Raw genomic sequence first — 24,657 nt, 5'->3', positions numbered from 1 at the left:
CTTCTCCGCTCTGCTGGGTGGGTGTCCTCTCAATTTCCAGTATCACTAACAAAACATCAGCTCCAGAGGGGTTAAGAGCAGTTGAAAAACAACTGCAGACAGGCTTCTGTTCAACAAAATGAAATCATGTCCAATGAAGTGACCTGAGAATAATTGACAAACTGTTGGTAGCTTCTCTACACTGTCCCACGTGAACACTGCTAGAACTTTAATGAGTTAAAACAAGAATCTAAGAAGCATATAAAATCCTTTCTTAACTTCCCTAGGAATAGGAAAGTAGGCTCATTGACACATGATCAGATAAGTGCCTCAGATGAACATCGCTGTCAGGTTTAACAAGGCCATTCTCAGCCAGAACTGCAAAGGATATAGATCTGGTTTCCAACACAGCCCTGCCAGATCCCCAGATCTAATGATCCTTAGAATGAAGTGCAAAATAAACATCTCCCTCTATCCACCACTGTGTTCATCATTCCTGTTACAGCAAGGAAAGGAAAAAAAGGTTATTTTTGCACCTGAAGCAAGGCTGTATCTCTAGTAAAGTTACTACACGCAAGTTAAAATCAGGTCTCTGAAATGCACTTAGGTTGTACTGCACAGAATAGCAGAAAAAATTAATGAGCAACTTTTAATGCTGAAAAGGTTATTTTATCTAATTTTAACCTATTTTCAGCACTTCCTTATATTTTAGAGTATATTTTATGTTAAAAGGATCACCTAGAAAAGACGAGTTTTAGAGACAATCATTATCTACATCAGGCAATATGATAAATGCTTCACTGATTTAAGTGGATTGCAGGAACAACCCCATCCTAAAAAGCAAGTTATCACAAATTATATATGAATTTGTGGCCTGCATCCAGTAGGGAATTACAGCCAGCTGAGAACAGTCCTACCCAGGCTTCAAAACCATGGCTTGTTTCACCCCTGCATCAGAATGACAAGGGTGTGCAACAACTGAAGAAGAATCGTTAAAACTGAAAAACTTAATTGTTAACAGTTCCTTTTACCTAAAGTCCAATAAACATTTAACCACATTTAGTACATCAGCTTTTATAGGACAGATAAACTGAAAGGCATAGAAATAAATAAAGAACAATTCTTTCCTAATGAAGCTTTTCTTCTTCCCCCCCTCCTCACATGATTACTTTTGACTTGACAGAGTAACATCTCTGACTTAAGTACCTGATAACACCATGCATAAAATCATTACAAAACAACTCCATGAACGCAACTGCTGAAAAACTTTTGAATTTGCTACTCTCTCTCCAAGTAGCTCAGTGATGGCAGACAGAGAAGCAAATATTATTTATCAAATATATAAATGAAATAAGACACACATTAGAACAAGACCACAATATGCAGCTCTAAGTTTTGGATTCACAAAAAAAAGGGCAACTTTTTATCATCTGCTTATTTCACAAGCTTGTCACATATTGCAAAAGATCATTTTATCATCTTTATTATATATTAAAATAACTACTGATTGATTTGAGCATGCAAGTGTAAGAGGAAAATCATGCAAATAAAGAATGCTGGGAAATAGAAACAAGGAGTTACATCATCTATACATTGACAACTGCATTAGTTTACATATAAAAAAAAATTTCAGCAAAGAACTCTTCAGGATTAGAGCTATGACTTCCTTTCTCAAAACACTTCAAACATATTACACAGTGTTTTTCAGTTTCTAATGTAAGGCCCTTACACATATTTCATATTTATACTGGTTGTAGCACAATGGGTTACCAAGCCACAGCAGTCAGAAAGAAGCACATCCATTCTAAACACACCTTCAGTCATGTCAGATTATACGCTGCAAGTTCCTTCTGTCAGTTTTAGATTCAGGTCCCTACTTAATGTAGACCAGGATTTGAGCATTTTATGTTTTGTACACAGATGCAACAAATACTGTTACAGAGGATAAATCCAAACCCCGTAGAGAACAGGGGCAACGTGGGAAAAAAAAGCACAGCCAAAAAGAAAAAGGAGGCAACCTGTTGTTAGAACAGAGCACCCCTTCACAAACAGCTCCTGCTTCCTCATAAAGAATGCACTGGATTTCCATTTGAACAACCAAAAGCTTGGGTGCATGTGATTTTTCTTTTTTTTTAATTTGGTGCCCAGTGTTTATCTATTGCCTAAGATTCCATTTTCATGGTCCAACTGCCCAAGGGCCAAAGTTTATCTCTGCTGCTTTTGTGCCTATTTACTCAGGTTAACTTGGCATTTGGCTTCCTATGCCTGAAAGAGCCACACTGAGGAGTTCTGTGACACTTTGTTTCTCTGAAAAGCAAAGAGATGCCAAGAGTACCTGCTATCTCTGCCCTCAGAACCGAAGAGTTGTCAGCTGCTTAACTACTTACTGAAGACCCGACAGCTGCACTGAAATACAAACAGCTCAAACACTGTAAAACTTAACAGAATTTCCCCGTAAATATTCAGAAACATCATCAGTAGCACCAAAATAACTTAAGCACAGATACCAAAAAGTCATATGGAAGTAGTTGCTGAGCACTCCAGATTGCTGCCCAGAGACAGGCAAGTGTTTAAATGTTGCTGGACTTACTGGGCTGCATAACTGGCACTACAACTCCTAATGCTTAGGTTGAGGTAACCAAAACATAAGTAGAGGAAAAAAACCCAACAAACTCAAACCAAATAACCTTCAAATGAACAGCTACTGAAGCCACAGGTACAATTTCTTTTGTAAAACACTTCTCTCCATGTTTTGCTAGGAAAGACAAACAACATAGTATTCCCTTATCCACAGGTATTAAACTATGGTGAATTATTGTTGTTAAATTATTTGTATCTTTCAAATAATTTTCAAGTACTTTAAGAGTGGTTCAGGTCCTATGTAGTGATGGTTCATAATTCCATCTACTATAGCTACTGACAATGCTTAAATGCTTTAGGATTTTTATGCTTTCCTTCCTGAAGGTGGGAAGAAAGGAATGAGACAAGAATAAAAATCTAAAAAGCTGGAGCAACTCATCTTCACAATCCACAAACTGATTCAAACTCTGCTTATAGCACAGAACAGTTCTCAAAAACAAACAAAAAACCCCACACAAATACACAGGAGATTCCAGTGAAGGTAAAAAGTATTTGTTTTTTTTAATATGCACTTAGTCACAGTATCTGTTTTGAGATCATTACACCAGGTAACAATTTATTGTTTTCTCAAAGTATTTTTCAAGTGTCCATCTACACACTGAAGGAGCAGGTATTGAAGAAACCCAAATCCTGTGGATTCAGAGCAAAAATAAAGCCAGTGACCAACATTCTTTCCATCCATCTTTAACATCAGTTGCACAACACACCATTTTTAAAAATGCAAAAACCATCACAATAAGCAAATGAAATCAAAGATGTGCATTTCAACATTTTTCTGGCAGTCCTGACCTGATGCCAGGAGTAAAATGCAACCATAACCTAACTAGACCATCTGAAATTATTTTAGAAATTCTAGATTTAGGCCATTTTCAGTATCCTGTATCACCAACAAAAGAAAAAATCTTTAAGGAAAAACAATCATTTAATGTAGTTTCTACTGATAGAACAGAATACATTCAAAAAGAGCAGCTATTGATCAGAACATAGTGAAATGAAAACAGACCTGGTGTGCCAGTGGGATTTTAGTTGAAAGCCATGTATTTCAAGACATTATTCAAGTCAAAACTCAAGGAAAACGAGCGTGAAAACCAGCTGTTAAAGTATTAACTGTGTCTGATAGCAGGTTACACAGCACAAACACACTCATTCTTTCTGCAGTACATTTGCAAGGCTGTAGCTCTGAGATTTCTCCTTCGGCAATAAATTATTTGTTATGATACAGTGCACAGAACATGGTGAAACATTTCCTCACTACTCAGAAGACAGACAACTGCGAAAGTCCATGTCTCTGAAAATGAGAAATGGAGACAACAGCCTCCTTGCATCTTCATTAGCTAGATCCCTTCTCCTCTTTGGCAGCAGACGCCTCCTCAGATGTAGTTTCCAAATCTTTACTGGACTTCTCTTCATTTTCATCCTCTTGAGGGTAAAGATCTGGGTATTTTTGCATGCATTCCTGCATGGCACGGAATTGGTCCACACAGTCTGATCCCTTTATTTCTTCTGTGCTATAGTGGAAACAAGAAAAGGCTGACTTGAACTGTTCCCCACAGGGACCACTGGCCATTCCACCCAGACACGGGCAATTCCAATTGATATCTCCATTGGGCAATATCAATCCTGAACAAACAAGAGAGAAGGAAAGTTAAGCACTCCTTCCAGAAATTGATTTAATCCAGTGAAACTTCCTAGGCTGCAGCATGAACTGAAGTACTAATAATGCCATATTAGTTCTGTAGCTTCAAGGGTGATAAACTTTCACTTCCAGCCAGGCTGTTTCTCTCTCTGATCTGTATAATCCTTTACTGAGCACAACACAGATTAGTTCTCTATCCATCTCTGAATTAAGTCTCTCCCTAGACTACAGGTCACTGAGAATATTCTAAGGGAACTGGAAAACACACAGATGGCAAGTCAATCCACTTGCCAGATTCTGTAAGGGGAGCAAGCAAGCATTAAAATCATGCCATATAAATAATAAGAATTTAAATGAAGACTGGAAATCTTTTAAATCGAGTTGAATGGATGAATTTTTCTTAGTTTTTAATGAACTCTGAAATACTAACTCACAATTTTCCCCCTTCAAATTTGAACTGGAAGACCACAATTACACAAATAAAAATGAGGATACTTGTAAAACATGTATTAAGTCACGGACCACGGAACACAAGGAGCAGTGAAAGCATCTCAGCCTGTCTGGTTCCCAGAAAACAAACTGCACTTCAGATCACAACTGCAAGGGAGTTCAGATTTCCTTAAGACTCTAAACTGAAACAGCTTCTGCTCTGGAACAGTTAAAACCATCACAGAAATACTTCACTGATAGAATGGCAAGGCAAAGATTTAAGGGTGTGTGTTCTTTGAGGTATCAACTGATTTGCACAATGGAAGTCAAGCAGCAACTTCTTTTCTCTAAGTTTTAGAAATTCAATAGGATCATGTGGGCCTCTAGAGCCTCCAATGGATTTCTTTAAGGTAATACATCTCCATTTCCTTTCATGTCTTGTATGTACATACATGCAGGAGTGTTCATCTATGAAGAACACGAGAAATACTGTGCTATGATCCAAGCTGTTTTCTTCTCCACTTGAATAGTTTACTCTCCTCCTCCTCCTCCTCTTTCCTAGACTTTCCTAACTTCATCTCCAGGCTGAGTTTCTGCAGAAGCTGACAGCATGTGCATAAACCTTAAGTTTAAGCACTTCCCCTTTAGAAGGGGGCATGAAAATACCACTGGCAAAGAAAAAAGTTGCATTAATTCTGCTTCAAACATGAAATTATATTTAGGGCCTGATATAACTTGATGTTACCTAAAATACTTCCATAGAACACAATAAACCTATTTATTGGCTTTGTCCTGTGAGATGATGAAGTTCCAGATGTATGTTTTGCTCCCTGGTGCAATTCCATGAACACTAGGCTGCAATATCATGAATCTTATGGACTGGTACAGCAAAAGGAGTTCAATCATTTATTGATATATTAAGAGGAATATTTTATTCTGATTTTCAATGCATCAGTGATGTGCTTTAACTCAGCCAATGCAGCTCAGCAGAAAATTACACTGAGTCAGTCAAATCTCAGCATTGCTCAGACTTGTTTTTCACACAGAAAGTAAAAGCCTCCTTAGCCTAATTTAGTCAACTACAGTAATATTGACATTTTTCAGAGATCATGCTTTATTTGGCAAGATAGTTTTGTAAAATATCTCTAATAGTCACTGCACCGAGAAGATAAAACCTACTCCAGTGGATCACAGCAGCTCTACATGCTTGGAGGAAAAGTAGCACTTTTAAGACAAGAAAATGCGTGGCTGGTGCAAGATTACTCTTTGTCAAAGACTACGTAAAGCGGCAAGATGTTAATCATACAGTGGAAAAGAAACACAACCTGCTTTTTTAACTAGATTTTGAAGTCCTGTATTTCTCCTTGTTAACATCAACCAGTCCTTTTAAAGTCATTTTTATAATACCTTGAAAAGAAAAAAGTATATGAAGAGTTTTGAAGTGTTCCTGAAGACACTACAGCAATAGAATTACTCTAAAATAATTCTCTTAAAATAGACTGCTCCTTTTAGAACCAGAACTGCCTTGCAAGCATGAAAATTCTAACAATGTAAGAGTTATTCTATAAACAATATATTCTATAATATCTCAAGAGCACTGACTTGCACCTATTTGATTACTGAAATACCATCAGTTTCAGATGTTATATGCACAGAAATCATGCTTGAAAAAAACAAAGAAAAAATACAGACAAATAAAGCAAGCATTCCTCATTCACAGTCACAGCAGAGTTCACACGTCAATGAGTATCAGCCAGCTTAGAACACAATTAAATCGGAAACAGATTTCAGCCATCACTCTCCCTGAAATGCAAGCCTGCAATAGACAGGATTACTATTTTAAAGTAAAACTGAATTAAAACTTCTTTGAAATGCAGCCTGAACCTCACTGATTCAGTGGATTGTAATCTACTTGAGCCTGCACTTGGGGAAGAAAAAACAACCCTGGTAACATCATAGCAGATCAAGGTTTGTGTTAACAATCGATTGCTGATGTCACACAGCCCGATCCCTCAGGGCTCATGGACTCTGTTTATATCATGAGTGGAGCCAGGTCCATCTGCATCTTTGTCAACACTTGTCTTTGGACACGCTGTAATGAAGTCCTACTGTTCTGAGAAGTTTCTTTCCTGATATATGACAAACATTTCAGTAACAACTTTATCTGCCAGTGTAAGATGATGAACATATGGGAAGCATGAATGAAAAAGACATGACCAGTCATAAAAACAGTCCTGTACATCTGATCACTCATCAAGTTACTTCTTAGAAGTATGGGGTTTGCTTCATCAATCCCCTCTAGAAACCACATTAAAACTGCCTCTTAAATAAGATGACAGGAGCAAGTCTGGAAAAACAGAAGGGAAAGACCAGCAACAATCTGTGTCTGAGGTGCAATTCCATAAGCACTTTTAGCCAACTTTCCCATCACAGCTGTAATGCTAATAAAAATTACTTTGCATGCATAAAACTCATCAGTGCCTTCTTCATATAAGCTTAATAAAGTAAGAAATTCTTCTAACTGATGCTAGCAAAGATCTCAAAGAAAACCAGGGATCTTTCATGTTTAAATTCCACCATCTGCAACGCATAGGACTAGAAACGAGCTTTACAGTACGAATACTATTTCAAAACTGCTGCAAATGTATTCTTAATTTGTTTCCACCAGCCACAGCTGTCAAAAGGCACATAGAGTGAACTGTGAGCTACACTGCAATATGAAATGATAACTTGAATTTACACCGGTTTGCCTGCCTTTCCATTTCATGGGACTTTTTTCTTTCAATGTTTTTGGCTTAATAAGTCATTAACATTTTGCCTACCAAAATCTCCTAAGTGATACAACAACAAAAAATATCGATAGAAATAAGAATACTATACAAATGTCTTTTCTCACAAGGCAAAGACAACACAAGTTCTCATCAATGATCTACTGCCTCAAGTATACTGCTCAAATACTAAGGTCTGTTAATGTCTAGGGCAAAATGAGAACTTTTTAAAAAACTACTAAATGAGTCATTATGGTTAATGATGCAACACAATTTGAACACTGGAAACCAAGTCTATTCAAAGTAGAAGCTAAATTAGAAAAGCCTGCATGTTATGTTACATACAGCAAAGTCCTTTCCAAATTTCATTTAAGAGCCACACAAACCGCAACTGTTGCACTTCAACATCTTCCAAACCATTTTGCCCATGTCTTTCCTGCCCACAAGTTTCACTCCCATTAGATGCAGTCACATTCTGTGATATATCAGTTGTTTCTCTGTTCTGATCCAATGCACTGTAGCCTCAGGTTGTTCAAGAGTTTTTCAGAAAACCTTTAAAACATAGCAATAACTTACCACATGCTAAAAAACTCTCACCAAACTAACCCAAACAAACCCCAATGAGCCCCCTAACTCTCACCAAACAAAACCCAATGAGCTCTCCTCAGGCACTGTTTTCCAGCTAAGGATGAACTGCTTTGGGAGGATTATTTGTAGGTTCCATTATCCGTTCAGGTCAAGGCAGTAAGAGATACAAGTGTCACATTGATTTTATTGCCTGCAGAGGTCTTTATTCAAAATCTTTAGTGGCTGAAGCAACATTTCCATGGTGAAGGTGAAGATAAACACCAAAACATTGATTGTTTCAATCAAATATGCAGTTTCAGTATCAGGTCTTAGCCAGCAAAGCAACTTACCTGAAAACACAAGGTAGAAGAACTCCTGAAAGACACTAAACTGCAGTTTTTAAGCATCTTTCTGAAACTGAATTTCTCTCATTATAATACTGAACAGACTAATCACTGCTGATGAGCAAAACTTCTAGATATATAATTGGCTACTACAATTGTAATGAGGCTGAAATAGGCAGAAAAATGCAAAATCACTTCAACGCAAATCTAAAGATCTGATTGAAATTACACTACATACTGTATCACCTAATGGAGGGACTCTGTGTGCTCCAGTTGCTAAACTGTGCTTAAATGCTGCCCTCTAAAGGTCTTAGAGCCACTGGCCACAAACTTTCAAAAAGGGTGAAGAATTTACTTCACTCTCAGTTAGGCTGAAACCAATGAAATCACTTCACACAAAGAGAAGAGGCTAAAAGATCCGCCAACATAGAGACAGTTAGAAAAAGATTAATCTAAATTCACAGACGTTCATGATAATTATTAATCTAGGGCAAGATTATATAATCATCACTATAGGAAGATTGTTTCCAATGGGTAAATAAAATAATCTAAAATGAACTCGGTGCAGCCAGAATATTATATATAAGTCTTGGTCTCAAAAATATTCTGCTCTCTTAAATCTCTATCTGCAGGTTAGATCTACTTCATATAAGAACTGCAGTTTTCACTGAAAACTTAGGTCTTTTCAAGGCAAGAGGATTACTTGGAAACTCAGTAATTTGAACTTACCTGTCATGTGCCACTGAAAGATACTACTAGTTATTGATTATATTGATCTGAGTATAGTACAGGATTAGCCAGACATAATTGGCATTAAATAAGATATTCAGAGATCACCAAATTAGGCAATTTCAGCTGCACACAGAAAGGTGAGCAACTTGCATCAATGACAGTGGTACGTAACTCACTCCAGCTTCTCTAAAAATTGTCAGGTGTCACTTAAAACAGTGAAAAAACACCATCATTTTCACTGATTAAGCTCTAACTTTGTTAATAAAAGAAAGGAAAAGGTTTTTCTGGATCTCTCTGGCTACTACCACAACTAAAAGCCAACACCTCATTATTTGAACAGGACACTAGAAAAAACCATTACAAGTGGAGAAAAAACAAAACACACTGTAAGGAAAGCACATAATTTGTGATGTTCTAATTTGAGAGGTAAAACTGCCAAGTTTGTGTGTTTACCTACCGCATGACCCGCTGCCCTCAGTTTTTAAAAATTTACAAATAATTTCTTCCTAATTCATACAAGGTTTGTTTTGTGTTGTTACTTTTCTTACATGTCATGTACCACCCTGACTTCTGTTGTGTTCACTACTGACCTTGTTCTTCATAAGGGTCATCTGGGTCATCTGCAACCAGCTCAGCACTGCTTGGTGTCTCATGGTCCTCCTTGGTCGCAAATATAATTCTGTCTTTTCCTACCATACAGGAGAACAAGAAGCAGAAGTTCAGATAAATCTGAGACATAAAGAGAGTCTTTTACAAAACTGCAGAACACCACAAGGTAATGAGATGCTCAGTATGATGCATTAATATTAATGGTGAGTGAGTTCTGTTGTACTTAATCATCTTCAATTACAAAAGTTATTGGTTCAGAGGAACTCGTACACACTGAAATTCCAGTTCTAAAATTCCAGCTCTCACAGCAACATCCTGTAATGGCTGCAGATCACAGTACAGTTCATTGAACCGTGAAGTTAAAAACCTGTTTTAAAACAAGCTCAAACTACTCTGTTACCAGGACTAACACAGATGAAGGGGTTAGACTGAAAAAAAGGAAGAGTTAAAGAAAAACTACACTAAATATGTGTTCAATAGCATACTTATTAATAACAGTGTTCTTCAAAAGACTAGCATAATATTTGACAATAATCACCTGAATTACAGAGAACCATTGTAGTGTAGAACCGACTATACTGACATGAGCTGTGAGCACTCCCAAGGACAGACACCCAACACAGTCACTTCCAGCACTTGGGCCACTCTTGATTTAACCAAAAAGTTCCAGACTGGGGTGGGGGGAGGCTTGGCTGGAAACCTGTGTAGTTTCCTAGTACTCTGTAAAACTGTTACACTCTGAGGCAGGCACAGGCAGAAAAGAACAGCTACTTGAAACTCTTCTCAATGCACAACTGTGCGTTCATTGAGAGGAAAAAAAATGGTAAATTCCCCAAGAATTCTCCCAATTCATAATGGCCACTCCAATGAAATTAGTATAAAACTAGTATTAGAAATTAGTATCTTTTGGCCCCTCCATGTGATCCCAGCAAGCAGATGTTCAGTGAACCAATATGCATTTAAACATGTCTGAGAAACAGATCTATCTGAAATCTTTTGGAAACAGTTTTCTGGCAACCCTGCATAGTACTCCAGCAAACTTTAAAACGTGGAATGTTAAGTAATTTCTTATATAAAAGGAACTAGAAATAAATGAACTCTGACCCCATCACTGCAATTTTATGGGATTGCATAAGGCAACTTGGAGATCTTGAAAAACTAAATAAAGCACAGCATTAAGCATACAAGAGGTCCATAGGTTACAACTATCTCACCGCAGTTTATAATCAGTATTCATTGTGCCAAATTTTGTAACTTGAAAACACTTAGAACTGCAGAATGGCTTTTCTTTTCCCAGTCTGAAACTTTACATTTATCCACTTTGCATTACATAAGGGATGGAGGATGCATATACATACATACAGAAACATACCTATATATCTCGCACTGTAAGAAGTGGTCAAGCCTCATAAATACCCGCACACGACACAGGCACATAAAGCTCGCACTCTGCCCACCTGCCGTGTTTTCCTCAAAAAGGCAAAACCCGACACCTCTGGCCACTAAGCTACGCTAAAAAAGGCAAATTTAACCCCTGCGGGCAGGTGCCTTTCCCAGCGAAGGAGCTGCCCGCGCTCCGCAGCCGAACGCGATGCCCGCGGGGCTCTCCGGCCGCTCCGAGTCCCGCCCGTCCCGGCCCTCCCGCCCCACGGCCCCGCCGCCTCCCGCGTGCCGCGAGGAAGAAAGGTCAGAGGAGGGCGGCGAGGCAGCGCTGCCGCCACACGCGGCCCTTGGCGGTTTCCGCGCCTCGCCTCCCTCCGGCCGCGCCTGCCCCTCATGGGCGGCAGTAGCGGGCGGTCACCCCGCGGTACCCACACCGCCCCAGGCCGAGCCCGGCCCGGCCCGCCGGGGTGACATTCTGAGGACACGCGGGCGCACCTTCCTGCCGGCAGTAGGACATGGCGGAGCCGGCCGGTGCCTTCCCCCGCAGCGCCGCCGCCGCACCTCCCGCACGCTCCGGGCAGCGCTGCCGCTCCACGCCGCGCCCGCCGCCTCCGGAAGCGCCGGCCCAGCCCGCCCGCGGCCGCTGACGCACCTCCTGCCGCGGGGAGCAGCGGCTCGGCCAGGCCCGGCCCCTCCAGAGAGGGAGGGACGGAAGGAGGGAGGAAAGGCCTCCCAGCCGCGGAGAGAACTACGCGTCCCGGCGTGCGCCGCTGCGGGCGGGGCGGGGCGGGGCGCGGGGCTGGCAGTGCCCTGAGGCGGAATAGGGCGCAGCTGTCGGTGCGCGGCGCTTGCGGTGTCTGTGTGGTGGTTCCCGGAGGGATCGAGAAGCTCAAGATGTCGAGGAACGTAAGTGCTGCTCGCCCGGGCCGGCCCGTTCCCCCCGAGGTGCCCTGGCCGGGCTGGGGCCTGTGCAGGTCGCAGCCCCCGGGGGCCTCCAGAGGAGCCGAGGGGAAGCCGCAGCCCCTCCTTGGCTGTTCGTGTGCTGGTCTGAAGTTGCATCTTGTTTATCCCCCACAGCGCACGTGGGCAAAGATAAACCCCTGGGCTCTCGTGTTGCCGCGTGACCCCTCCTAGGACAGCAACAGCAATTTTTGTTGCCCTGGATGTCATTATTTTGAAGTATGTAGGCGCTCTGTCGCTGGGGAGGTGAAGTGTAACTTGTTATTTATAGCGATGTTTTAGCTGGTCTGGAATTCGGGACTATTAACTTAATTTGTCATGGCCTGAATGCAGGGTGTGAACACCAAACACAGAACCTAGAGACAGACTGGAAAAAGCTTGGGGAACCACTGTAATAGAAATCGTTTTTTTCCATGAGGCCAGAGTTTTATTTATTGACTGTATTTCTGATGTGAAAAGTGTGATGAGTCATTTAATAAGTGTGGGAAAATTTTGGTCCAAGGCAAGAGGTGCTACTCTAGAGCAGTGGTATTAACACAGCAAATAGACTTGTTTTGAAACTGAATGCTTTCCCTTTCACACCAATACTGCATTTTTTGTTTATCTCCAACAGTTCTCTGACACTGGCAGCAGAAAAGAGCATGTTAAAATCACAAGTGAGTCCAAACCAGGGTTCCTGGAGAGGCTCAGCGAGACTTCTGGAGGCATGTTGATGGGACTTGTGACATTCCTTCTGGCTTTCTACCTGCTTTTTACCAATGAAGTAAGTGAAATATTGTCAGTGTTTGTACACAGCTTTATTACTTCATCCATGAAAACAGGAGTTTATGTCTGGAGAGCCTGATGCTTATGCTTGGGATACAACAGAAGAGTGAAATCACAGGGCCACAGATAGAATTCTGTAGACCTGATTGTAGTAGAGACAGTAGCACTGTGTGGTGAGACATGAGAGACTGATGCAGAAACAGTCTGTGGTATTATTGTTAGGGGTTTGCATGAGCCAGCCATGTTCCAGCCTTCTCTTTTTTCTTGGAATAATAAAAGGCCCCAATTTCCAGTGTTGTTACCACTGTGTTAAAGAAATTCATACCCCATGTTGCAAAACTAAAAGTGTTATTTATTCATTTATTGTTAGTGTTATTTTGTGTCTTGGTTTTTAGATTAAAAAAGTTAAGCAGATTAAAAAAAAAAAGTACCCTACCATTGCAAACATGCAGGCTTTGATAGTTTTGGAGAGCGTAATTTTGTGAATTATCACCTAAGAAATCCTTTTATACCTCTGCAAGAGGAAAAAGAACTACTCCCAAAATTGAGGACTGCAAAAAAAAGCACATTATGACATGATGGTATTGTAAAGAAAACTTATGATGGTAAGTTTCATGAGTCTGTGTAAAAAGGACCATAATTTGTATAATTTTTGTAGTTATTCATGAACAATGGACAAAGTAAGAGCTGAAGAGCTTTGGACTCTTGTAGGATTAATGTATGTCTATTTGAGAAGCTTCATCACTGTTAAAGGTCCTGATGCATGGACAAGAAGTACTGCCCAAACTGTATCAGGCACAGAGAGTGAAGTACAAGTGTGTTTTGATAATATGCCTTGAGGCTGAATGCACAGGCATTCCTTGTGATCTTCAGTTCACTTGTCTTCTAACTTTTTTCACAAAATACTGCTGTGCCAGTGATTCTCCTCAACTTGATTTTGGTTTTCTTAATTGCAGGGACGAGCTTTAAGGACAGCCAAATCTCTTGATGAGGGACTTTCTCTTGTGGTCCCTCTTGACAGCACCCACAGTATCTCTCAGCAGAATGAAGGGAGGCTGGTGCACTTGTCTGGTGCTCTGAGTACATCTAAGGTAAGTAAAACAGTACATTGAAGATATGAGTATTTCAAGCTTGGAAGGAAGGAAAAGTCTTTACCGATTAAAGTTATGTTTGATATCCAGGAGAAGATGTGTAGCTTTTCTCCTTCTCTGTAAGCATTGCTGGGTATCACCCAGGCTTTACACTGTATTCACATGTGTATAACATAGTGCTTACTGTGTACAGAGAGGTAAAGGGGTTTGACAATAAAAATACAGTGTTTGAATTTGTGAGGTACAGTATTTATACTGACTTGTGTTTTCTTTAACTTTTCCACAGCCTTTGTTTGACCCCAGCTATGGCCTCTCCATCCAGGCTGTCAAACTTAAGCGTAATGTGGAAATGTACCAGTGGGTAGAATATGAAGATTCCAAGTAAGTGGAAGTAATCTTTGGAAGTAGTTTATAAAGCTCTTGTATTAACAGGATCCCATTGTGATTTTTTTTTTCCCACCCCATACCCAAATCAAAAAAATCCTAAAATTCTAGAGCTCTTGAATTATTTTTTTTCTAGAGAATCACTTTAATTTCCGTGGAGATGTCAGGTCTCATAGATGGTCAGTGCTGCAGAATTTGCATCTGATAAAATTTGAGTAACACCCAAGGCCTGTTACCAAATGTTTTCACTTCCTGATTTTGTTTAGCTTCATTCAGTCTCTTAATTTCTTTAGTACTTCATATGTGTGCAAATTGAAACACTTAACTAAACCAATACACAATTTCTTTATTTGTAGAAGACTTTGCTACCCCTTATCCTTAATAATCAAAAGATGACATTAATTTCTAGCTGTGAAAGTAAACTTCAAATTTTAGTTGCTTGATAAAGATTCAGATTAGTCCATTAAAGTCAATATTGCAGACTTTGTACCTTTTCAAGGGAATTTACAAAACAGTATTGGGATGTTTGCTCTGCTAAAAGTTGCAAGCATGTTTCTGCTATTACCAGTAATTCCACTGACAGTAATATAGAAATTTTATTAGTTATTGGGTAGGCCTGACTGCACAAAATTCATGTTCCAAATGTCTTTCATGTCATGAAAAAGTCACAGGTTGTGAAACTGTGAAAAATAATTTTTCAGTTTTAGCTTGCTTATGGTGCAGCATCTGGAAAAGACTTGATTTAGGTCAGCTTGTCTCACTGCCTTTAATATTGGTTGGTCCTCATTGATCTAGTCAGCACCTCCTTGTTGGAAACATGGGAATAAAGGGTTGTGGCTGTTCAGCATTTGTGTGTAGTTTTCTCCTTGTACAGAAAATCTCTGTTTTCAGAAAAGGTGTTTCAGAAAAGAGTTAGGTTATGTGTAAAGGTAAGTTTATGTTGCCAGTGATCTGTCTGTGCATTTCATTTGAAAAGTGTTTTCTGCCCTGAGCAGGGGTGTGTGTTTGCACTGTTTTGGTTCTCATCCCAACCCCTTTTCTCTGCAGGGAATATGAAGAGAATGGTGAGATTAAGAAAGAAACAAAGTATTCATACAGTAAGTTGATCAGGAGAAAGTCCCTTTTCTTTCATGTGTGTAACTTTGGGCTTTTGTGTGTGTGTATTTTGGGTTTGGGAGCCTGTTGAGAACTTGTTTATGTGTTGATACCACCAGCACCTTCTGATGTGCACTGTGGCTTTTGCCACGGATTTTTTTAGCAGGAGCAGATCTGCACATGATACTCTGATCTGCCCAGGGGCAGGAAAATGCTCTGAGTCATCCTATTTCTTGAGATTGGTCTCAGTGCCTCATTTATCTCTGATTAAAGCACATGGATGTGTAGCATGGGCATGGAGCAGTTTCTGGGTGTGATCATATAAAAATACCCACCACAGTGAAGCACTGGACCCTGCAGCATGGAGGTACATATGGAGCAAGGCTAGTGGTTGTGAGCTGTGTAAAACAGTGACAGGGAGCAAAAAGAAATGCCATTTCAAAAACCAGCTGCCCTCTCAAGATTGATGGATTCTGTCCAGTAACTGCCCATGTATAATTAGGTGTGGTGGCTTAGCCTTGGCTGGTAGCCAAGGAGCCACACATCTGCTTGCTTGGGAAGAACAGGAATTAGAGAGCTTGTAGGTTGAAATAAAGATAAGAGAAATGGCTTTCCAATTCTCGTCACTGGCAAAACAGACTTTACTTGGGGGAAATGTAACTTAAATATTTATTAATTAATAATAAATTAATTACTGATTCGAGTGTTGGCAAAACACATTTGCTCTCACCCTTTCCCAGGCTTAAGTTCACTCCAGATTCCTCTCCTTTTGCCCCCTGCCCCTTGTTCTCACCACAGGTTACACTCAGTGTCTTCAGTAACTAAGATCTGAGTGTCTTTTCCTCAACTTTCCTATCATTCTATTTAGATACAGAGTGGAAATCAGAAGTTGTGAACAGCAGAAACTTTGATAGAGAAATTGGACACAAAAACCCAAGGTAATGTTCCACCTGGCACAGTCCCTGTGGATTCTGACGCTGGATCTGATCAAAGATGAAAGCTAAATGGCTAATTTAATGATACAGTGAAGTAGATGGAAACTTGTTCTTTTGGTAGTTGGCAGAACAAAAGCATAAAGCAATTAGAGAGCAGTTCAGAGCTGCCTGATGGAAACAGAGTTAAGCTATCCATTGGTAATGGCTGGACATCAAGCTATTGTTATATTACCTTTGAACCGTGGGGTCTCTGTGTAGGAGAACTTGAATTGGTTCCTTTCTGTCTTTTATTGTCTTTTAGTGCAGTCTATGACTAATTCTTTCTTCTATTACAAGTAGAATGGCAGGTGTCCCCTGCTCTTGTCATACCACTTGCATGTTGCCTTTTCTAAGCCAGCGTGCATGAGCTCACAGGTTTATTTGTGGCAGTTGCCATATAGAATTTATTTCTTATATCTCATCTGCAGCATTTTAGTTATAGTACAATGTGCCATATTTAATGCTAAGTTTTAGCTTGCTGGCCATTCTTGCAGTACCTGCTTGATTCCTTAGGATGTAAGATGCCATTTGGCAAAAAACATCACGTGTGACTGAAAAATACATCCAGAGAGATAACAGGGCCAGGATTTCAATGAAAGTTTGAACTTTCCACTATCTCCAGACCTTTGCTTTGGTTCTGTGGGCTCATCCCAATACAGTGCCCTTTATTTGGAAGTCCTACTTCAGAAAGGAAAGTGAAGATTCATGTGGTTTTGATTCTAAGTCCCAACTATCAGGTTTAGTCACAAAGTAGCAGTTTAGATGAGAGAAGATGCAAAAAGGGATATGACATGCCTGTTTTCTCTCTCCTCCCCATCTACAATTGCTTATTAAGGCAAATTCTTCAGGCCTTCTTCACTGAATGCAAATCTCCAGTTAAGAGTATGAAACATTTATTTAGTGCTATTGCAGCACATCATTTAAAAAGTGTTCAGCTAAGAGCATTTCATGAGTGTATTGATACCAACCAAGGAGACTGAGAATAGCTGTGGTGAATCCTTGGGTGAGACTGCGTGGTGTATGCAGACATGCTGAACTTTAGAATTCATGCCTGGCATTAATGAGACTCTATTTTAAACTGCATGTACTGCATGTCTTCTTCCTGCCTTCCGACTTAGACATTTGTGAAAATAAAATCTGTTGTTTACTGCTAAGGAGATTCCAGTAGTACTGCTTTGAGACTGAATTCAAGTCTGTAAGTCAAGGATTCCTGAGTCTGGAATTTAATTACCTTGGTTGTGATGTAGAAGTACATTTATATAGGTTTATGATCTTGGTTTCCTAATTTAGCAGGTAAGTGCTAACAGTTGACAATGAAAGGTGAATAAATTCAGGGTAGAAACATTTGCATTTATGAGTGTAGTTAAATGTTGCAGGAATTCATTTAGGAATGTGACTAATTCATTGTCACTCAAAACCTCTGTGTCACCACAGAACAGCTTCATAGGAACTGAACTGCATTTCAGCCCATTGAAGGTTCTGTACAGAAAAAAACCTGGTGAAATCTGTGTTGTGAATGGTATATCAGGCCAGGGAATGAGACAGTCTTATCTTGGCTTAACTTATTTTAATGGCTCCCACACTATGTAGTCTGAACAGTTTCTTGATGGATTTATTTTCGTATCATGACAGTCATTTAGCTCTCTGAGTTTCTCTAATGTTTACCATAGTACCTTTTTTTGTGCTGTATATTACATACTGCAAAATAAGAGTTTGATCATAATTCTGGGACTAATCTGGGACTCTCTCTGTTCCTCAGTGCTATGGCTGTGGAGTCTTTCACTGCTGTTTCTCCTAATGTCCAAGTTGGCAGCTTTGTTCTTTCCAAGGGTAAGGATTGCTCTGTACAGGCTTTGTGTCTGCTGTTGCATCAGCAGTGGACTTTGGTTCTTTCTGCTCTGGCCACCATGTCAAGTGATAATCAGGAAGGCAGCCAGCAAATTGGCTGTTCCAGGTTAGACACTGGACCTCAGCTCGATGCTTTATTCTCCTCAGGTCTCGTGGATAAAATTGATGACTTCAAGCAGTTGAGCTTGTCAAACCTTGAGGACCCACATGCTGATGTTACCCGAGGAGGAGATTACTTTTATCACAGTGAGAACCCCAGGCGTCCAGAAGTAAGATGAGAAAGATAAACCAAGGAGTAATTACTCTTACCTGAAAAAGAAACTGGGACATGTCTATTTAAATATATAGAAAATAGAGTGCAGACCTTTGCATAGGTTAACTCTCTTATTGCAGTCCTTCAGCATGAGTTCTTCTCTTGCGGGAAGCTTCTAATCCCGCTTCTTTGTCTTCTGTTTTCTTGAGTCTGCCATGCTTTTAAAGGGAAAGACATGGGATGGTGCTGGGAGGTGGGTTCTACCTTTGCCTAGCTTAAAAGGAGTACAGTGAAATAGCTTGTTGTCAGCTTGTGCTGCCTGCTGTGCTCTGCCAAAAGATGAAATGATAAGGAATGAACAAAGCATATAATTGGTGTTAATGTGCTCTTGCAGCTAAATCGGAGAGGGCTTTGCAAAAAGGCCTTTGAGCATTCCTGTCTCGGCTGTTAACTATCCCTGAAAAAGTACAGCTTGGAAATCCTTATGGACATCCTCTGCCTTGACATAATCGTTCAGAAAAAATGTTAATACATACAGGGTGTGCCCATGCTGAGTTGTCTTTCCTGTGGTTCTCCTTTGTAAAACATCTTTCTTGACTTCCAATCTTTTCTTGTTTGTAGGTGGGAGACCTTCGTGTCTCGTTCTTCTATGCAGGTCTGAGTGGAGATGATCCCTATTTGGGCTCTGCTGATAAGGTGAATCTTCAGCTGTTTCTATGTTTTGCAAGCTCTCTTCCCAACTCAGTAACCAGTAAATATTTTCCCCTTTGTTCCAAGGTGACTGTGATTGCTCGCCAGCGAGGTGAGCAGCTGGTTCCATATCACACCAAGTCTGGAGATGTCCTAGAGATTCTGCACCCTGGGGATCTCTCTGTGGAGGTGAGATACCACACTGTACTAGTGAAGGGTTAAAACTGGAAATGGTAGTGCTGAAGCAACAGAGGAGTAAGCTCTCATTCTCCTTCAAACCTGTTCTAGAAAAGGTGTTGAATGTAAACATTGGCTTTTCTCTCTCCTTTTTCTAGGACAACTTGTTGTAGCCCATGTTTGCCTTCCAGGCTTCTGCACTTTCTGTGTGTTGCAGAAAATGCCATGCTTCGGCCAATAGCAGCCCATACTTTGGCTAAAATAATTTCTGATTTTTTTTTTAAATCCTCTTGTGATGCTCTTGAACATCCTTTGCTGTAAAGATTGTTTCTGTGCCTTCTTATTTTGCTTTTATTTGCTCTGTTGTAATTCCCTGCTTACACATTCAAGCACATGCTTTTGAAAAGGTCACATGTAAAATTAGTAAAAATCAGACTTTAATTAAATAAACTAAAGGAGCTATTCTCTCTTCAGCTCCTAATAACAGGAGTTTAGGCTTGTTTGAAGAGTTTATTGCAATTCTGGCTGAGAAAGAACCTTCTGGCAGAGCATTATGCTCCAATAAATCCTGCATGCTCCAGCAATTTGGTGATTCATTTACTCCTTTTAGTAGGTTTGTTTCCATTAATGATTGTTTCATACCGTTTCAAAAAACCCCAGATGTCAAGAATTTACAGGAGCTCCCAGAAGCATTTAAAAAAAGCTTTTGTTTTGACTTGAAAGAGTAGCACTAGAATCAGCTCTCTGCTGTAAGCTTTGCATCTTCATTAGAAGGAATTTTATTTTATTGAAAATTACCTCACTAGAATGAATAATTTGCAGAGTAGTTGTATGTACAAGTAATCAATCAGTCATACATGTCTTTTCCCATTTAGTGCTTTATTATGTCCCACCATCTCTGTGTCAATGTTTTGTAGAGCCAAAGGGTCACACAGCCCATTTTGAAAAAAATCTTAGAACACTTGGAAATAGATGGTTTGCTTTGCCTGATGGAGTGCACACGTGCCCTTTACCTTTTCTTCCCTGCATCCTCTTTTTCACACACCTTTCCTTCAGCCATCAGTGGATATTGTTGCTTTTTCTCTTTTCTTCCAAGGACAATGAAGTCATATCCTTCCATCTTTAGTACAGTTGCTTATTGTTATCTTATTTTCCGCAGTAATGTTGAGTGCATTCAACTTCAGCAAAACCTCTGTGCTCTCTGCCTGTGGTTAGTATCAGATGGTGCTTGTTAAGCCATTAATTTAGGAAAAAACTCAATTTCCCTCATGCTGCACTGTGCAATGTTGCTGTGCACTGCCATACTGCACAAACAGAGCCTGTAGAATGAGCTGCAATGTACCTTCCACAAGAGAAATTGTACTCCTAAAGTGTTGTTGGGTCTGATTTGTTCATAATAATGTAATTAATTGGATCTTGAAAGAAATCAAGAAACAGGCTTCATGTCATGGTGTTTGCTTTCAGGAAGTATTTCAGAAGGAGCATCAGAGTAACACCATGAAGACCTGGGCCCTCCGTGCAGCGGGCTGGCTCTCCATGTTTGTAGGCATCAGCCTGATGACCCGAATCTTTTACACATTAGGTAAGATTTTTTACAAAAAGGTGAAATGATCTACAAATAAGCTTGCAACCTGTAGAGAGTCTTCTTTTGCTCCCATATGCAGCTGATTATTTGGAGAGCAGGAGGAATCTGATTTGAACTGAGATTTGATTTGATCTGAAAGTCACTGTAGGCTACTATAGTTAAACAGGATCCCAAAACCATCTGATTGATTTGTGAATATTAAAAAACCCTATGCAAATATCTGTTGCCAGTTTCAGAAGATCCCAGCCCAGTGCTTAGCAGAACCAGAAGCCAAAGCACATGTTGGGCTGGTTCTTTCAAATCTAACTCAAGATGATGCAATACAATGACTTTCTGCAGCCACATATGACTGGTCCCCCTGCAACAGCTCTTAATCAGTAGTTGTGTAGAAATATATCTTTGTGTCTGGTTATTCTACACTATTATAAACAAAGAGCAAAGGGAATTTTTGTTTATCCTTTTAACAAAGGTGCTGGACTAAAAACAGAAAAGCAGGGTGATGCCTGAAACTTGTATAAATTTCAGACATCAAAGATACCGTTTGCTTTGTAGCTGTGCATTTTTTTCTCTGATTTATTTATCCACATACATGCTGCTGCAAGATTTATTGTTACCAGAAATTAATTTTCATGTTAGCATCTGGTATCACTTGCCCTAGACTTGTTCCATAGCTCCAAGGCTATCTGTCTCCTCTGCTTCTTAAGCCTTGGACAAGTCTTCAGACTTCATTTTGGATTACTTCCTGTCTGAAGAGATCAGGATATCCTTGCCTTACATCTTTAGCTGCTGCTTAATCATCAGATGCATTGAGGATGCTCTGCTGAAGTGCTTTTAATAATTAATTTGTCTGTCTTTTGATTGCAATAGTTAGTATGCAAATCCTAGGCATGAATGAGACTTTCTTTTCAACTACCATCTTGTCAACTACTTTATCCCATGTTTAATTCTCTCTGCAGTGGACTGGTTTCCTGTTGTGAGAGATCTGGTTAACGTTGGATTAAAAGCGTTTGCCTTCTGCGTAGCCACTTCACTGTCACTCCTGACCATCTCTGTGGGGTGGCTCTTCTACCGCCCTTTCTGGGCTCTGCTCATTGGGCTGCTCTCTGTGGTTCCCATCGTGGTTGCGAGATCTCGTGTTCTACCCAAGAAGCAGCAGTGAGAAGGAGGTGGTCGGATCTTGAGCTGAATCCTGGTTAGAAACTTCTCAAGTGCATTTCTGTCCTGGTTCCTGCAGTGTGCTTACAGCAAACCACAGCTCAGCACTGAGCACCAAGAGCTGGGGAGGGGGCTTGAGTGTGACTGTTGATACATGTTATCCATAGGACTACAGGATGCTGTTTGTAGGAAGTCGGTGACATCAACTTTGGGGGAAAAAAGCAATTTGGAGTGTCTGTATTGATGATAACTTAGAGAACAAGGAGATTTGTACCTCTTACTGCTTAGTAATTCCTGATTTGAGAACTAGCAAATCCTCACTGAGGGTGGGGCACCTTCTGTGTTTTGGAGAGGGTGCCAGCTGGATCCCATGGACCATGGTTAGATATCCTTAGGAAATACGTGTGCGTACCTGTCTCTGACAAACCCTCCCTCTGCTGCCTTTGCCTGTAGCACAGTCAGGTACACTCCTTTGGCTGATGCATTTGGCAGTGTGTGTGTTCAAAGGGAAAACACAGCTTAGGCAAATTCCACACAACGCTCAAGTAAACCGTGTGCTTTTGGACTTGGGATTTTCAAAGTAACTCAGTGTAATGAGTGGTCAGGTTAGCAGTGCTCTGAGGTCAGGCAAATTTAGCAGGAAACATTGATTTCCCCCAAGTTTTTAAGTCTCTGAAGTTGTTCTTGGTTAAGCATCCAAAATAATAGCCCAGACTATACCATTGCCTAAGTATTTCAAAAACTTAACTTCAAATTGCACTTGATACCTGTAAAAATAAAACCTGCTGCCTTGAAACAACATTAACTTTTATAATTGAATGTATAGTCTCTAAAACATTTGGGGTTTCTTTGCTGTGTATACTGTTTCTTGAATTTCACTTAGCAAGGACAATGAACACAGTCCATGAACTTAAATAATGGAAACATTTTTTCCTGATTAGTTTTCATAGACTTTTTGTAGCCTAAATTAAGAGATTTGTATCATGTTAGAGGAATGCCTTCTTGTAGTGCTGTGATGGCTTATGTTTACATATTTCTCTTGTAACCAGTACTTGAGATTGCAGACACTCTTGTACTAAGTCTCTCCACCAGTATGAAGTCTGGCTTCCAGAACCTCCCCTGCACTACAGTGTTTGGGGGGTTTCTGTACGTATAGACAATTCAGTACAAAAATAATGTCTTCATTTATGAAATCTATTTCTGATCATCAGGAATGTTCTCTGTACCAAAGGAACTTGACTTGAACATAAAAAGAAGTAAGTGTTTGTTAGAAATGATACTGAAATAGAAATCTGAGTTACAAATCACAAATGCTTTGAGAAGTTGTAATTACTTTCTTAATTACTTTAATTCTTTTGGTATTTGGATGTTGTCAGTTCAGTCTGATGGCTTGGTTGTGCTGTTAAAAGCAGGAGCAGTGAGTGAAAGGACACAGGAAGTGGATATGGCCTCGTGCACGCAGCTGGCCTGTGTTAGTGGTACTGCAGAGTCTGCCTGCTGCTCACCAACACTGAGTAAGAAATTGCACTCCACTGAGGGGAGAAAGGGGTTGGACTGCTACTGGTTTACCCATGATGCAGGACACTAACCATCATTACCATATTAGAGATGAACATACAATTTTCTACTGAAGTGTGCTGAGCTTTTGTATATTTAATAAAATACAGTTTTCAAAAGGTTGGTCTGTAGGTCTGTTCATTAAATTTAAGTAATGCATGTTTTATATCCAGGAATAGTGTCTGGGTACGTGAGGATTAGTTTGTCGCTTCCACATGAACTGGTTCTCCATTGTTGGCTGAGGTAAGTGCACAGGTGGGTTTTGTTTGTCCTGCAAATATTTCCCTGTTTTTGGAAGGGAGTTGCCAATAACAACACAGCTGCTCTCTGGTCTATGTACTACTGGTGCCAGCCTGCCATGGTTTTACTCCCCATTACCAACTACAGAAATTAGTCACATCCTTGCCTCTCTTATTTGAAAAGTACGATGGTTCAACCTGACTGCAACAGCCTCTTGTGTTTTTAAAGAGACTGGGGGATTACGTGTGCATTCAACAGTCTAGAATCATTTTGTCTTGCATCCCAGTGTGCACACCAGAATGATACAAAATAAAGATTTCTTTCACAGACAAGAATTTTACATTCCCCCAGGCCAGGCACACTGGTGGGGAGCCAAGGGTCACTTTCACTGCACGTACACAGAGTTTCTGTAGGAACAACCTAAAGCACATTTACTCTTTTGCATCTTTCCCACACTGCTCACTGGTTGGGAGCACCAGCTGCCTGTTAGCTGAGAAGCTGGATCCTGCCATCTGAAAATGTTATTGTCTGTTTTTCAGCTGATTATAAATAGTCCTTGGACCCACAGCTTTGTGCCCTCCTGGTGCATGTCCCACGTGAGGAAACAGAGTCACTTTAGTACAGCTGGTACCCGCTCCTGATTTAAGCTGATGAAAAACTACCCATACCAGCAGAAGCTGGACATGAGCCCCACATTCAGCACACTCATCTCAGGGTGTCTCCTGCCCGTCCACACTAATTCAAAAGGAAATACTCCCCAAGCCTCCAGCTTAGGTTGGTCTTTATCTAGAATTTG

The 24,657-nt window shown here is 40.3% G+C and overlaps 2 protein-coding genes across 2 annotated transcripts; one reads left to right on the top strand and one right to left on the bottom strand.

Annotated features, from left to right (window-relative positions):
* Positions 1 to 3,095: 3,095 nt before the first annotated feature.
* On the bottom strand, positions 3,096 to 11,782 carry CHCHD4 (coiled-coil-helix-coiled-coil-helix domain containing 4). The gene is made up of 3 exons (XM_071550460.1): positions 11,583 to 11,782; positions 9,686 to 9,784; positions 3,096 to 4,239 (listed from the first exon to the last, which is right to left on the bottom strand). The coding sequence occupies exons 1-3, from the start codon at positions 11,602 to 11,604 to the stop codon at positions 3,950 to 3,952; spliced, it is 411 nt and encodes a 136-aa protein (XP_071406561.1). The 5' UTR covers positions 11,605 to 11,782; the 3' UTR covers positions 3,096 to 3,949.
* Positions 11,783 to 11,869: 87 nt separating this feature from the next.
* Positions 11,870 to 23,734, top strand: TMEM43 (transmembrane protein 43). The gene is made up of 12 exons (XM_071550459.1): positions 11,870 to 11,993; positions 12,661 to 12,810; positions 13,769 to 13,903; positions 14,190 to 14,284; positions 15,335 to 15,384; positions 16,251 to 16,320; positions 18,116 to 18,186; positions 18,352 to 18,473; positions 19,079 to 19,153; positions 19,235 to 19,336; positions 20,789 to 20,906; positions 21,866 to 23,734. The coding sequence occupies exons 1-12, from the start codon at positions 11,982 to 11,984 to the stop codon at positions 22,066 to 22,068; spliced, it is 1,203 nt and encodes a 400-aa protein (XP_071406560.1). The 5' UTR covers positions 11,870 to 11,981; the 3' UTR covers positions 22,069 to 23,734.
* Positions 23,735 to 24,657: the final 923 nt, after the last annotated feature.

Source organism: Pithys albifrons, chromosome 3 (genome assembly GCF_047495875.1).
Source record: "Pithys albifrons albifrons isolate INPA30051 chromosome 3, PitAlb_v1, whole genome shotgun sequence".
Lineage (NCBI taxonomy): Eukaryota > Metazoa > Chordata > Aves > Passeriformes > Thamnophilidae > Pithys > Pithys albifrons.
Note: the sequence above shows the minus strand (reverse complement) of the source record. Positions and strands in the feature narration are given on the sequence as shown.